Source organism: Periplaneta americana, chromosome 10 (genome assembly GCF_040183065.1).
Source record: "Periplaneta americana isolate PAMFEO1 chromosome 10, P.americana_PAMFEO1_priV1, whole genome shotgun sequence".
NCBI lineage: Eukaryota > Metazoa > Arthropoda > Insecta > Blattodea > Blattidae > Periplaneta > Periplaneta americana.
The window spans coordinates 24,831,048-24,848,640 of record NC_091126.1 but is presented as its reverse complement, the minus strand read 5'-3'; the positions used below and the strand labels follow the sequence as shown (position 1 = coordinate 24,848,640).

At 35.0% G+C, this 17,593-nt stretch overlaps 1 protein-coding gene across 3 annotated transcripts in view; it reads right to left on the bottom strand.

Moving 5' to 3' along the window:
- LOC138707524 (uncharacterized) overlaps positions 1-17,593 on the bottom strand; it is a 737,224-nt gene that overhangs the window by 290,176 nt on the left and 429,455 nt on the right. For all 3 annotated transcript variants that reach the window (XM_069837052.1, XM_069837051.1, XM_069837053.1), the window contains one exon: positions 16,765-16,898. In XM_069837052.1, the coding sequence (XP_069693153.1) occupies positions 16,765-16,898 (134 nt within the window). The remainder of the gene's footprint in view (positions 1-16,764; positions 16,899-17,593) is intronic.

Here is a 17,593-nt window from a genome sequence, read left to right as displayed (position 1 = left end):
TAACTTTCGGTGCTGGACCCCGGACTCATTTCACCGGCATTATCACCTTCATCTCATTCAGACGCTAAATAACCAAAGATGTTGATAAAGCGTCGTAAAATAACCTAATAAAATAAAAAAAATAAATCGGAAATCCTGACGAGAATGAGCAGAAGATGAACGCAGTAGCCATCCGGCTAGCAATCAGTGCGACCTAATTGACGGTCGCACAACATCGCTGTACTTTGCAGAACAGCTACTAGATTCATAAAAAAGTGTAAATATTAGATGTGTGTAATGTAGCAGCAAATACAAGAATAACACTACCTTTAAAATTTTTCTGAAAATACTTCATTTCAGAGTTACGTCGCTGTGAAGTGAATAGATCATGGAGGACCAGTTAAATTAAATTAAATTATGGTTTATTTAACGACGCTCGCAACTGCAGAGTTTATATCAGCGTCGCCGGTGTGCCGGAATTTTGTCCCGCAGGAGTTCTTTTACATGCCAGTAAATCTACTGAGATGAGCCTGTTACATTTAAACATACTTAAATGTCATCGACCTGCAGCGACGATATGAACGTAGCTGTGAAACTTTTCGGAGTAACTTGAACGGGTGATATTAAAAAATCACAATGGCGACGAGCACGACTCTGTCTACGAGATCGAACACTTATATGTACAGTAGTGGCAAAAAAACCCTGACCGACCCTTGTAGCTGATTTCAGAGCCTTGTTCACTCCTGAGCACGATAGACTGGTAACTAAGACTTTCGTGGTTCGGATCCTACCTGGGAAGGAAGCTTTTGGGTTCCTTATTCAAATTTATTCCCAATACTTTTCGATTGCAGGGATATTTTATTACTTAACTAACTTATTATTCCCAGAACATGCATTTTACCAGGAATCGAAAAGTATTGGGAATAAATTTGAATAAGGAACAAAAAATAGTTTCCTTCCCAGACAGGATTCGAACCACGAAAGTCTTAGTTACCAATCTATAGTGCTCTGGAGTGAACAAGGCTCTGAAATCACCTACAAGGATCAGTCCGGTTTTTTTGCCACTATTGTACATTGACATTTTTTTTTACATCTTGAGAGAAATTACTTTCAGTTTGTTCCAAATTTCTTGCTGCTTTTTTTTTTTGCCACACAACTATGAAAAAAAGGAAAACATTTTCAGTATAAGTGTTATAAGACGTTACTATTGCTTGTGGTGGGTGAGAGAAAGCTCGTATTGTAGCCCTGAACCACCAATTTTGAGCCATTTCTTGTAATACCTGATTATTGCCAATTGTTGTTAGGCCTACTAAATAATGTATTTAATTCGTAAATTTTAAGCCATCTCTTAGTATAGCTATTTATTGCTTCTAAAATAACATGTTTAATAGCTTATATATATATATATATATATATATATATATATATATATATTTCTTCCTATAACCATTAGATATAAATATAGAGACATGCCTTGAGGCTTTATGAAACGATCCATTCTTTCATTAAGGTGTATTCTTGTACATAATTCATGTGAATTGTAACCTTGACCACAATTTTGTATGATAATTTTATTATTGTTTATTGCTTATAAAATATGTATTTTGATACCAACTATAACCCTAATATACCTCAGGGTGAAATAGGGTTTATTAAATTGGATAAAAGAAAAGACGTTATTATTAAAGAGAAGAGATAATTTTATTGTACAATGATGGTCAATGCACACATTTAATATTTACATTTTCTTATGAATCACCCGGTATGTGGAAAGTTTTGTACAACATACAATACACTAATATAACGTATCTTCACATTTTATAAAATACGTTATTAAATACACTAATATTCGAAGCTCTCTTTCCCATTTAAGTTAGAAAGTAAGTCCAGCTATCAGGAAACTAAATATTCGACGAAAATAGAGGTATAAGGGAAACTCCAAGTAGTAAGTCTGAAGTCAACAACAAATTCGCTAATTAGGGTGGAGCTATAAAAAGTGCAGAAGTTAGAGGAAGCAATGAAAATTTTGGTAATTTGAAAGGAAATAAAAAAGAAAACTTTACTGAGTTCAAGTGTGCTATAAAATTCTGGGCAAGGAATAGGACGCCATGAGAACTTCAAGGCGAAAGTAAGCCTGTATATACTTTGTGGAAGTTTTAAAAATTCCTGGAGTTGTAGAATACACGCTTACTTACGGTCGTTAAAAAAACGCAACCGGTCATACATCAACTCACTGGCTCCTTCGAACCAGTGGAAATATAATCGGCAAAAAAAAAATATATATAAACACTCAAATGGAATAACAAGGAAATATGTTCAATTGCCAGGACTATACAAGCGAATAATTTCTGAATCATTCTCAAAATAATACGAAAAAATTTAACAATAGTGTTAAAGTAATTTAATGAGTCAAATCTGGGTAAAATTTCAAATGTTTTGTTTTGAGTGTTAGAAGTTTAGTTGCCACTTTTCTAGCAGAAATGAGTGACAATTAATGTGGGCAGGTATAAAATAAATTTCTACGTTGTTACTTAAAAAATATTTTTTTAGATTTTCAGATTCGACTTTCTTGATTGCAGTGTGAGATGATTGAGTTTTAGCTTGACTATTACACTTTTATTAAGTCAAACTATTTTTGACCAGTAAAACGGTACGAAAGGACATATTTCAATTGATCATGGCTGTTTATCTCTACATTTTTATCACTTACCTAGCAATTGTTTATTTTTATCACTTGCCTAGCATTTGTTTCTTTGTTTTCCAACGTTTCAAACTGCAAATTCTTTACGGTACTATAAAGCATGCTTTGCCATTGTCATTTGTTTCCAGCATAGACAGACGACTGAAAATGGCGGCTCCGTTCAAACGTTTTGGTGAAGCTAACATTAGTGAAACAGAATTTTAGTAAGTCAGTTAATATATTATATTTTATTGTATTAGAGTACTCTATTTCTTCTAATCTTTATATACTTTCTTCTAATCGTGTAATAGTTAATTAAATCCCGCTCGAGTTTTGATTTTGTCTAGATAAATGAAAACCTCTAGTAAGATTACTCTTGATAAATGTACAATACTGCAACGTTTCGGATCTTTCATCAGAGAAGTCCAACAGGCATTCTTAAGAAATGGATGTTGGCTCCAAGAGTTACTTTCCAGGATTTGAGTTTATATAAAAGAGTCCATCTTTTGAATTCGTTACCAAGACCTATTTTCTAGCATATGAGCATAGATAAAGGAGTCTATCCGTTGGGTCCGTTACCAAGAGCTACTTTTCAGCATATAAAAATAGATTAATGGCTGTATTTTTGAGCATTTGAGCATAGATAAAGGAAAGTATCAGTTGGATCTGTTACCAAGAGCTTTTTTGCAGCGTTTGAAAATAGATAAATGACTGTGTTGGATCCTTTACCAACAGCTATTTTCCAGCATTACAGTATAGACAAAGAAGTTTATTTATTGGATCCTCCACCAAGAGCTATTTTACAGCATTTGAAAATAGATTAAGGAGTCTATCTCTTAGATCCATTACTAAAAACCATTTTGAATCATTTGGGAATAGTTAAAGGAGTCTATCCGAAACCAAGAGCAATTTTCCAGATTTTGAATAAAGGATTGTATCTGTTGGATCAGTTACAAAAAGATTATTTTGCAGAATTTTAGAATATACTGGGTGTTCATTTCAAAGTGTGTCATGACGTCACTGTTGTTGGGTCACCGATTTGAAGCGAGTTTCAGCTTATATGTAAGAGAAGTTGCCTATTATTTAAGGCGCTCTTCAATCTGAACTTGAGAACGTGTACGGTATAACTTGAACGTCGTAGCAACAGATGGCGGTCTGTACGGTCTGTGTGCTACCATAACCTCTTTCGAACTGTGTTTTGCGCCGGCAAGTCGTACGCAGGGTATTTGTTATCATCGGTTGCGTACGGTAACATTCCACAACACAAATCAAATGCTCCATGTCCATGTTGACAGTCGAAGTTAATGTCAACAAATACGTAAGTAATCGTCTTAACCCTCTCCCCATATCCCGACAGTACGTATTTTCAAACAGTTCACATTCCTGCCATTACCGGCGTTACCGTACGTATCGGTACGTACTCTTCAGAATGACCGCCGTACTTGCTAGGCAACTTCTCTGCCTGATAGGTTATACACCTCTGCGGAAGTGTAGGAAGATTGAATTATCTAGGCTCATCGGCTAGCCACATGACGGCTTACAGCGAGCCATGACACATTTTGAACTGAACACCCAGTATAAACGAGTCTATCTGTTGCATCCGTTATAAGGAGCTTTTTTTCTAGCATTTGAGGAGAGGTAAAGAGGTATATCTGTTGAATCCATTACCATGAATTATTTTCTAGGATTGAAGAATGGAGAAGGAAACGTCTGTGTTGGGTTCGTTACCAAGAGTAATTTTCTAACATTTGACAATGAATAGAGGATTCTATCTGCTGGATGCGTTACCAAGAGCTATTTCTTAGGAATGAAGATTGGAGGAGGGAACCTTTACCTGCGGTTAACGAGGTTTTACTCTAGTTAAATTTGAAATTCTTATTACGTAAGTCCAGAAAAACTTACGCAAGTATATTGTGCATAAGGGGAAACGAAAGACAAATCCAAAGAAGAAAGAAAAGAAGAAAATGGAAGAAAAGTACAATCTTGTAGTACGCAGTGAGAGTGAACTCGGCATGATATTAATAATTGAAAGGAGCTATATTAGGAAATTTTCATAAAACAAAGCAAGATTTATTAAAATTTTATGAAGTAGCTTCTCTTCTATAGTGGTATATGGAGTGTCAGAGTAGTATACATTCATTTTCCTCTTGAGATCTGTTTCAACTCATGGGGAAACGTAATAATGAAATTTACAAGAATGAAAATAAGAGTTTTAAAGAGAAATATTGAGGAAATGTAGATAAATAATATACAGCATGTCTGATTAAAGAAATATATAGGCTAAATGCTCCGCAAGTGAAGAGTTACAAAGAGAAACAGCGAAATTACATACATCCAAAAGTTCGAGATAGCAATAAAGGAAATTAATTGGGCAATAAAATGTACTTAAATTGACGAGATCGATGAACTCTTTTCATGACCATATTTCAATGACACAACAGCTGCCTAAAATATTTTATCTTTGTTGATTACATCTACAGTTGTGGAGAAAAAAGTCAGTTTTTATTATACAGGGTTACTACAAAAGAAACAGACATTTTTAACACTGTATAGAACAAAAAAAGAACTATCTGTGATATCGATATATATTTTGCGCTGTTAGGTTGAGGAAGTGTAGAGTTTGGATAAAACACTGTTGATACTACCATGCTCATTGTTGCGCTGCCGCAAGCATAATACTTAAGATGGCTATCTGTGATATCGACATGCATTTTGCGCTGTTAGGTTCAAGAACTGATTCAGCTACATAAGGACAGGGGAAACTTCATCTTCTAATAGGATCACTGGCAGTGCAGTGTCGGAAATTATCTGTATGAAACACTTCAACAGCGCTGGTTTGGCCGTACAATAGACGAGAAACGTACTGTGGCCACCACGGAGTCCCGATCTCACACTTCGAGGCTTTTCCCTCTAGAAATTTTTTAAACAAAAGATTTACGTCCCCCACTTCCTAACTATTTAGAATTAATTTTTAAATGAAATTTTTGGCTTTATGTTAAATTATTTAGAATGAGATGAACTAGACTATCGTTTTGATGTGCGCCATGTGACACAGGAAGCACATGCGAACATTTTAGTGACAAAGAAACTTACAGAATTACTTTATACAACACTGCCAACTGAAGAGTGGACATAAAAAAGTCTGTAAGTGCCAAAGGGACAAACGGTAGAAAACAAAGCTTCTTGTGCGAATAGTAATGTATCTAAAATCATTAGGGCCTAAATAAAATTACAATGAGACTTATCATTTTTCTTAGTGGATTGAGCAAGGAACAAACTTTATTAAAAAAAACAACAATATTGGCACTTACAGTCTTTTTTATATTCTGTCCTCAACTGACTCTTGAGAACATTAATAATTTTGCATATATAAAACTTTGAATGTCTGTTTATTTTGTAGTAAATACCTCTATAATCTCATCAAAACACAAGATAATTAATGATATCCTAAATAAGGTAGTGAAATAAAAATATACGGTAATCTCTTTAATCATTTGAAAATTACTGTTCGTTTAGGAAGTACTAGAGATCAAGGGTTAGTTTTTACTTCTTGAAAATCGACTTCTTACTTCCGAGTCAGAGTTTGCTGCACGCTGGAAATAAAAATAATATGAATTTTCCTTGTTTGAATGTAATACCAAAAACAGTAATGTGCCTTTCTTATGACGTTCGATTAAAATCACCTCTTGTTTGTAAGGAAGAAACTATTTCTGTTCCCATAATGACTGGATTCTTTGAAAAAGAGTTAAGCATTTTCATATTGCATATCGCAAAGAAATGCTCACAAGGAAAGCAAACAAATTGTTATTTCCTTTACAGGAACTTCTGATTGCATGAAGTTTAGAGCAGATTGGAAAACGTAAGATGAATTAGAAGATACTTCATAATTAATTTTCCCGCAAAATTTGGAAAGTATACGGAAATAGGAAAGGAGAATTGGCAGATATTTTGATTTGACAGCACACGAAATTAGTTTCTGACTAAAAGCGGCACCAAATAAATTTAAAATCGTGAAGAATAATGATGGTGATGTTTAACAATTTTCTAATACTAAAAATAATAAAATAATTAACACTTTAAGAAGTACATTTAACTTAAACAAATGAAGAAATGTAATTGATGGCAATGATGATGGTGGTATTGATTATGTGTAGATGGGACAGGTAAAACAAATGGGGGCTATTTATTGAAAATGTTTTCTGATTCGTTGAAGAGCTCAATTTATTTATTTCTTCAACGTTTCAACAAATTGACGCTCGTGCGAAATTTGTTATTACGAGCGAGCTACGTTCTTCCACAAATTAATGAACACCATAACATCACTTTTAATTTTTAACAACAATATCAAAGAAGGCAATTCTAAGAGAAAGGAGACAGGGTTCTGATTATAATTGTTTATATTACAGAAAAAAAGTATTAAAAAATACACAATTTTAAGGACAAAGGAAAGGGAAACAATTTAATATATCAGGAAAATTAATTTTTAGACGTAAACGTTCAATAAAATGTGACAAATAAATGATTAAATAGGAGTTGATTATCATAATCATCATATGCATCCACAGAAATTATAGCGTGTTTCAAATGTTACGACAGTGAGAGGAAACCAATCATACAAATTCAAAGATATGAATACAGGCAGTTGGAGATGAACGACATTCTCGTCATTTTCTCTCGTTCGGCGATAGAGAATGGTGTTATCATCGGAGCCGGACATAAGCGCGAAATTATATAAAATTTCGTCGTGGACTAAAAAAATTCGCGATTATGGGCTGATAATTTCATTACTAATAGCGTAGAAATTAAATGTGGCAAAATAGGCAAAGGAAAGTGATATGCATTTTCGATAGTAATTACAGCCAATAACTCCAACACATTCCAATCTTCAACAGAGGAAATTCTCTTCAAAATATGTGACTGGTTCTCAGTCAATTAATTGGTACTAAATTGTAACAAAACTAACATAATTCAATTTAATTTAAATCCTGTCCAAATTCAACGTCGCAAATTTCTAGCGCAATAATTAACAATAGACCCCTATTAGAAACAAAAACAACAACCAAATTTCTTGGCTTCAAAATCGATAATGTGTTAAATTGGAAAAATCATATTAAAGAATTTACCCCCAAACTAAATTCAGCTTGTTTTGCTATTAGATCTATGCAAAACAATATACTTTGCATACTTCCACTCGGTAATGAGTTTTGGAATAATATTCTGGGGAAATTCCACAGATAGTAACAGTATATTTCTATTACAAAAAGAGTAATTAGAATAATAGTAGGTGCCAAATCAAGGGAATCGTGTAGGACTATTTAAAAAAAAAACTGCAAATAATGCCCATGGCTTGTCAATATATATTTTCATTAATAATCTTCCTCGTATGTAATCGTGAAAACTTTGTAACTAATTCAACAGTTCATAGCATAAATACATGCCAAAAAATGACTTTCATACTCCATCGGCAAGTCTATCGTGCTATCAAAAAGGAGTGCGTTATATGGCAGTAAAAATTTTTAATAGCCTCCCTATCGATATAAAAAATGAAACTCAAAACACAAAATGATTTAGGGCCAAATTAAAGAAGTACCTAATTTCTCACGCCTTCTATTCTGTAGGTGAATTCATGACATTCTATAACACTTCATGAAATTGATACTAAAACTATGTGTTGTACTAGTAGACTATATTGTAAATCTCGTCTGTATATATTTCATCTAGACAGTGACTATAAATTAAGTCTTTATAATAGTATTAAGTTTTTTGACTTGTTCCATATTCTAGCTGTAAGCAATGTATGAATACCATGGAATGTTAATAAATACAATACAATACAATAGCGGACGTTTCTGGAGACAGGAGACGGGAGTTGAAGTGATTAGAAAATATTTCGCATGATGATTATGTAAAAACTCGCAAATCCATGTACAGACGGCACCAAAAACTCGTTCTCACTATTCCAAAAACTTGGACGAAGCTATAAACCAGCTAAGATTTCCGGTATTTTAATAAGCAAAAACGAAAAATTTTGTTCTGTCACTGAAGATAACAGTATTGTAACGTTACCTTGTAAGACAAAACTTGAATACTTAGGCACGAACTCTGACATTATTTTAGAAGGCGGTCACCAGCTTTACACCATTCACGTATGCCTATTTCATATGGAACGGTACATACATTAGCATTTTGCTTATTGCCATCTAAAACTGAACAGTGCTATAAAATGATGGGGCGCACAGTCAAGACATTGAGTCCATTCTTTGGATTTCCTTTGAACCCTACTTAGTGATACTAGACTTTGAAATAGCTACGCATATCTTATTTAAAAAATATTTTATTAGTATTAGTATTAGTATTTATTTATTTAACCTGGTAGAGATAAGGCCGTCAGGCCTTCTCTGCCCCTCTACCAGGAGATTCCAACTACAATATCAACAATAAAATTACAATTACTATTAAATTTACAATTACAATTACAAATAATATTACAGTTAGTATTAAATTTACAATTACAATAAAATCAAAGTACGAAAAGATTACCTGAATAATTAAAGCTAGATAATTTATCATAGAGAAACAAAGAATATTTTATATTTACTGAATTACAAATTAAATCTAGAATAACAAAATTGTATAGTGATGAAATTACTGAATATTGAAATATTTTGTCATAGATTAAAGAAACTATTTACAAGTAATCAATTACTGACCAAGTGCCTAGTAAGTTTTCGTTTGAATTCAATTTTATTTCGACAGTCCCTGATGCTAGCAGGTAGCGAATTCCAGAGTCTTGGCAGGGCTATTGTGAAAGAAGATGAGTATGAGGAGGTGCGATGGGATGGTATTGTTAGTATTGTTTCATGACGAGAGCGTGTGTTCAGATTGTGGTGGGAAGAAAGGTAAGTGAAGCGAGACGACAGGTACGAAGGAATAGAAGAGTTCAAGATTTCGAAGAGAAATAGAAGTGAATGTAAATTTCTTTTCTTATCTAGTTTAAGCCAACCTATTGCTTCCAGGGATGGGGTAATATGATCATATTTACGAACATTGCTTACAAAACGTACACACAAATTATGAGCACGTTGAAGTTTCATTTTGTTGTCGCTGGAGAGGTCAGTCAGTAAAATGTCCGCATAGTCGAAATAGGGAAATGCAAGTGTCTGCACAAGGGACTTTTTTAAGCAAGAGGGGAGATGAACATTTATCCTTTTTAGCACATGGATAATAGAATATACTTTTCTGCAGGTTTCTGTGATTTGCATGTCCCAGTTGAGATTATTATCCATGTGAATGCCAAGATTTTTTACTGAAGAACTGAAAGGGATATGCACTGTACTTACTTTAACAGGGGAAATGTCGAGGTGTTTTACAGCGTCGGTTTGCCGTTTGTGTCCTAATATAATTGCTTGTGTCTTTCCAGGATTGATTTTAAGACGGAGTTTCTTTGTCCATGTCACAATCGAGTCAATGTCTTCGTTCAATTTATCTATAGCGTCATTTACTCATATTTTATGCTCGACAATGCCGAAATGTAGTAATTATACACCTGGTAGCAGCCCTTTAATGGACCTCATTAAAGTACACCTATTCATTAAAGTCCAGGTGTTCCAGCACTCAGAAAAATACCATTGTAGCAATATGAAAGCGCAAGTATCGATTATTGTCGGATATGCAATCGAAAGACAAAAATAAATCAATAAATCACCTATATTTGAAATAAAGTCAGTTCTGTTACTATAATAATTACAGTTCATTGTAAATAATATTCAAATAAATTCAATTTGTCATCTCGTTTTTCAATGCCAAGTCAATGTCGACATCTGTTTCTCGGAAAAAATCAATACTTTCGCGTCTGCGCACATCTCACAATTTACGAGGTATTGCACAAGGTCAGTTCCGCTCCTCAGTCACATAAGAATAACATGAATATTTATGAATAATTTAAAGTTAGAAATATGGTCGAGCATAAAAAGTCATATGAAACTTGACTATAATTATAGGCTCGTTGCATAATGTACTATTATGCTCGACCATGCCGAAATGTAGTAATTATACACCTGGTAGCAGACCTTTAATGCATGTCATTAAAGTACACCTACTCATTAAAGGTCAGGTCTTTCAGCCAATGACGACTCAGGTTACAACTGTTCAGCCAATGACCAGTCAGCTTTCTACCGTTATAAAACCGCAAGTATCGATTATTCTCGGATATGCAATCGAAAGAGAATTAGCGAAAAGTCACGGAGGCTGGAAATCCAATACTGTCGCAGAAGGTTATGTTCTGTTACTATAATAATTAGCGTTAATTGTAAATAATATTCAAATAAATTCAATTTATCATCTCGTTTTTCAATGTCTAATTTAATTTCAATGTTATCTCTGTACGTTCTTATGGCCTAGCAAGGTCAATGTGGACATCTGTTCCTCGGAAAAAATAAATACTTTCGCGTCTGCGCACATCTCACAACATACGGGACATTGCTAAAAAATTAATAATATCAAGATAGAAATATGGTCGAGCATAAAAAGTCGTATGAAACTCGCCTATAATAGTAATTAAGAAGCTCGTATGAAAATTATGAAACTCGCTTGCGCTCGTTTCATAAATATCCGTACTCACTTCTTAATTACCTTCATTATAGGCTCGTTGCATAATGTACTATTCTAGTGCAATGATGAAAGTTACTGATTTCACTTAATGCAATCTTGGTATAAACATATTTCTAACTGTAATTTAAAAACACTTCACGAGGACAGCAACTCTGATGTTGGGATATGGCTAAAATGCTTTTGGTTGTCTTTTCTATCAGCGAGTGAAGCGGAAGAGCATTTCTGTGAGCTGTTCAACATGGCTCCTACTCATAAAAGCTTCACAGTTTACGGATTATGTACTAAATATATACAGTACAATCAAACAGATATTTGCAGATTCCCATAAGAGTTGTGTGCTGAGTCTCCGTCAAACTCTCCTCGCAAAGGTAATGCAGCAAAGTCATATCATAAGCATCTGACAAACTTATTTCATGACTCGCAACGATCTATAGGCCTACATACAGTGCGTTCGTAGCTCGGTCGGACCGTTCCGCGAAGGCCTTGGGCTGGGTGAAGATTGGAGCCTGCCGCCAGAGTTAAGGCTGGTTCACAATAAACCGGAAACGAGAATCGGAACGAAAACGGTAAAATTGTTAAAATTTGTACATTGAAATGTGAGCATTCACAATTAACGAAAAGCTTGCCGGAGCCCGGAATCGGGAACGGAGAGTTGGCCAAGTTTCAACTTTGGCGTTCACGTTTGCGATCACATCCCACTAGATTCATTCTATTGCCATCTAAAAGCTATTTTGTCGTCGTATATTTTGTAGCAAGAAGACCGTGACATAACCTATGCATTATTTGGTTCTGTGCTGTGCATCATGGAGCAAGTTTTATTTGATGAGATTCTAATATTGCGTGTTGAGGAAAATCCACACGTTTACGATAAGCGGCGCGCCTCGTGTAAAGATGAGAAAATGAAGGAGAATACGTGACTTTCAATAGCTGCATCTTTGAACACCGATCGTAAGTGAATTATATTTTATTACTGCATTGGTTGTATTACACACTACATATTCATGCTTCAATTCAATAACTACTGTTGTGTTCATTTTTGTTCTGTTACAAATGTTTCTTCTCTAATTATTTTACGTTATGGTAGACTTAAAATAGGTTGTGATAATAAAGATGCATCTTGCATGGGCATATTTATAGTACCGTACCTAATGAAATGTTTCAGTTGAAAATTCGAAGTTGGTTAACCTATGTTTATGTTGGCTGCCTTGCACTCATGAGAGAACGCCACTGGTCAATTATACACAAATGACATCAGAATGCGTAATATCGACTTTACATGTCGTTATTGACATGCATATCGATATTCATAGTCGTCTACGTTCTCGATTTATTGTGAATAAAAAATGTTCATATTCACGTCCTCTGCTTCTCGTTTTCATTGTGGTTCTTGTTCCCGGATTATTGTGAACCAGCCTTTACACGTAAACGACCGGTAAGTCATGGGTACGGAACACTAACTACTCTACTAACATTAGGCTTACCTGCATCACAACAGATTTTGAAAGTGATGACTTTCAACTTGAACACATTCCCTATATCTCCGACAAACAATTCTGGCTCACTCGCAAAAGTTCATGTTGACTGTTTGCCTGTACTTCTCTCGTGATGTTGTCCTTCAATTCTTGTAACGTGTGCGGATTTGATGCGTACACTTTACTCTTTAACGTTTCCCATAAATAAAATTCGCATGGCGATAGGTCAGGGGAACGAGGTGGCCACTATCGTCGACTAATTATTCTGTCACCAAACACACTTCGCAATTTATGCATAGATTTCGTAGCGGTGTGCGCTGTAGCTGAATCCTGCTGAAACCAGCCACTCAATCATTCATTTCTTCTTCTTCTTTCTTGGCGCTACAACTCATTGTGAACCTTGGCCTCCTCCACGATTTTCCGCCAGTTGTCTCGATCCTGCGAAATTGCTTTCCAATTCCTATATCCCATCTTACATATGTCTTCATCAACTCCATCCAACCATCTTATTCTTAGTCGTCCACGGTCATTTCTTGTTAGTTGTGGAAAAATATTATTTAAAATTGAAGTTACATAAACGTGTGAATTAACTGTCATGTCGAGAAATATGAGACCGGTAATTCTACTCGCACTCACTGCACACCAAACCCCAACCTTTGCAGCGTGGTGAGGAACTTCATGAATAATATGGGGATTTTTGGTAGCCCAGTAGGGGAGAGTCGGGTAGTATCGGACAGCGGGTAATATCGGACAGTGAGTTTCTTTCATCTACCACACGATCATAGTGCCTGATTGACATGGTTACGTTTCTGTGATGTCACATAGAGAAACGTAACCATGTCATTCAGGTACTACCATATGGTGGTAGATGAAAGAAACGCACTGTCCGATACTACCCGATGTCCGATATTACCCGACTCTCCCCTATCTATTGTTCTGAGTAGAAACGTGACCGTGAAGATGAAACCACGCTTTATCAGTGAAGAACGTTAAAAGTGGGTCCACGTCGCCATTATGAACGGACTGCAAAAACCAATTGCAATAATTAACCCTACTTACAGGATCTTGTGGTTGTAAAGCATGAACTAGTTACCCTGTACGGCTTAAGTTTCAGAAGTTTCGTTGCCACAAAAGCTGACGTCTTGGAAATGTTAATCTCTTGTGCTAAACGTCGCAGTGATTTGCGGGGTGAGTGCTCTAACCGGGCCCCCACTTCATTAAGCTTCTCTTCTGTCAGTACACGGCGGCGTTGAACACGTTTGTTGTTCAAAAAAGATCCTGTACGTCTCACTTTATTGACAAGGTCATGAATAGTTGACCTGGTAGAAATTCGAACACCTGCAAATCGATGTTAAAATTCTTTCCGACACCTTCTTGCAGAAGAGTATTTCACATACGCATCATAGAGAAAAATATGTTGTTCTAAAGTGTACTCAACCATTAGTAATAGACACTTTATCACCACGAGACAAGACGATTTTACTCACAACACGCGCAGAGACGTCTTTCCCTCACGACAGATCCAACTCGACTGACTGGCGCGTCAGCGGTAGCTACAGCGCTACTCTGGAGGCAGACGCGTCAATCTTCACCCAGTTCAAGGCCGCCGCGGAACGGTCCGGCGAGCTACGAACGCACTGTATAATTACAAACGCATTAAATGAATTACAGTCGGAAATTTACTTGAAGACGAAATTACAAAGATCGCGGGTCATAAGAACACAACAAAGGGCAAGAGAACAGTTCAAGTTTCAACCAGGAAGACGTAGACTTTGCCACATTTCATAAAGAGTTGAATAGCTTCTTTTTCCTTATAATGTGATCTGTTCGCGCTTATGGGTTCTGGGTTGCACCTAACATTTTCGAGCTTTTTCCCTGTTTTTTCGTGGTTTTGAGCTCTCAATAAAGGTGTATCTGCGCTTATGGGCTGCAGCCGTTATCATTTCGTCATAGACACAGGTAATGTAATGCAGAACATGTTAGTAATTTTGTTATTGCAGATTAAATGGAAACTGAAATATTATACACATTAATGGAACAATTTACAATAGTAGATACCACCACCACCATCATTATGACAAACACTTTTAATGCATGTATATTCATTATACATGTAAACTGGCAATGAATTAAACAATATTAAAGATATGATAGATTTGTAAGTACTAACTCCCGAAACTTAGATGCTCTGGAATTGCATATTACTTATCTGGGGTCCTTTTCACACTAAGAATACTTTTTATTAATAATTAGGATTTTTTATAGCTTAATGCACTTTATATACATAGTACAGAGTGCGTCAAAAACACCTGACGGTTTTTGCAATGCAATACAAGTCATACCCGCTGAATGTCGCTGCTGTAGTGGATATCCTTGTGTTGTGTACGTTTTGGAATTCAGTTGAGATGGAACGTTGGTTTTGTTTGTCCAACAAATAAATAAATCCGGTGAGGGTAGAACCGAAAATTTCCTCCCTCTTTTTTTTATCATTCCCCTACTTCAGAAGAGGCAGTTTCGATCAGTTTATTTCACTTCTATTATGTAATGCGGTCACATGCATTATTTTTCGTCTAACAAATAAAGATACACATTTTTTGTTTCGGCCCCTAACTACCGCCTGAATTCAACACTAATTTTAAGAGATACAGATTATATTCTTAGAACTGTATTATGTAAAATAACCAGATTAAAATACAGTAGAGTCTCGATTAACCGAGTTAATGTGGACCAGAGTGCTGCATTGGAGTTAAATCGCTCTCTTGAACTCGGTCGAATGTCGCACGCTCGAGCGATATAAGATTGGTCGTGATACGCTCGTAATAAATAGAAGTACAGTACAAGGTCAACTCACCGACATGTCTTATCGTGTATGGAAGGCGACAGATAAGATACACATATGTTTTACTCACACGGTAAAAATAAGGCTTTATTTTCTGCGTTTATGACAAACGTCTAATGGAACGTACCAAAACAGTAACATGAAGTTATAAATAAAATAGTATGAAAATCTTCGATATACAATTATTATACCTAATTAATAATTATTCAATATTTGATTTACCACATATATAATATGATAGGCCCATACATAGTGTTCCGCCTATATACTGCGACAATGTAGAAACGTTTTACAAAATATTATTAGGCCTATATAGCAGTAAATTAATAACAATATTAGTACAGAGATAACGTTACAGAAAATGTAATAAAACGAATAATCATGCTGCACAACTGTTACAGACGCAAAGATTGATACATTAATTATTAGAGATTATTATTATTATTATTATTATTATTATTATTATTATTATTACTAGAAAACTTGATACATTTCTTGCATTATCGTGATTGTGTTCTCCGTTTATAATCATTACATTTACATCCAATAACATCTATCAAATATGGCAAAAACAATATCACTCCTGTGGGGGGGGGGACATTTACCTACTACGTTAGCTTATATTACATTTTAAAGCAAGTTTTGTAGTTGTACTATGCAAAACACTGCAAAGTTTTGAAATGATAAACATCTATGATGTTACTACACAGTTCATCACTGTAACAAGAACGAATGTCTAACGCTCGGCTTATACCGTTCGAGGTTTTTCGCTCGCGACAATTTTACCCATTATGCATGTGAGTTACCTATCGGATTATGCTATGAACTACTTGGCGCTCGAGCGAAAACGTCCGATGCAGACCTCTGGTGTGGACCAAAACCACCTCGGATAACCAAGAACTGTGATAAAACGCATGGTTACTGGAAAACTGTGCTTTGATTAGAAATTAGGCTAAACAGAAAGAAAAAATCAGATTAATATGAACTCTAAGCATTTACAAATACACTAGGAATAGATTTAAAAAAATTAACTAACAGTAATTTATTTATTTATTTATTTATTTATTTATTTATTTATTTATTTATTTATTATTTTTTTTGATCGGGCTGGCATAACACGGAATCTCGGTCAATCGAAGCTCGGATAATCGAGACTCTACTGTATGTTGTACTTTTAAACTCACCCATTGCAAACCATTATGGCGTCGAACTGCAGATGTTCCTCCTCCTTTCCTTCCACGTCTTCAACTACCACTGACCAAGTCGTCTTCCCATTTTGAGTTGAGGTTGGTGATACTTTTTTAACGATTGTCCGAAGCTTTAAGAAAAGAAAAAATATTTATTAGGATTAAGTATTTATTTTGATCACTTTTTGTGTACAAGAGATCTCAGGCGAATAATAAAAAAAAAGGATTGATATATCATTATGAATATATGAAGATAAAACAACCTCAGAAGCGCAATAACACTGAATAACATGTAATGATAATGATGTAAGAGCATCTAAACGGAACATAACAAAAGATGGAGTCTGCCGTTAGCCGTCCGGTTTTTCACTCCTCGTCCCATTTAATATTAATAATATGAGCCGTTCATAGCAAAAGTGGTGTAAGTCAAAAATGGATAATGAGGGTTAAAGTAAACATTCTGTAAAATACAGCACAAAGTAGCAATTAATATTCAATTTATTTAAACTATAGTAGTCAGTGGATGGCAAGAAGGACATATTAATTGCTACTTTGCGCTGTATTTTACAGAATTTTTACTTTAAACCTCATTACTCAATTTTGACTTACATCACTTTTGCTCTGAACTGCTCATATTAATATTCTGTTAAAGTAATAATAATAAATAATAATAATAATAATAATAATAATAATAATAATAATAATAATAATAATAATAATAATAATACTTTATTGCCAGAAAAAGATACATATTGATTTTTTATATAAGAACTCTCTAGCAACACCAGAAAAAGTTACATACTCGTGCTCAGGGGGCATTCCACGT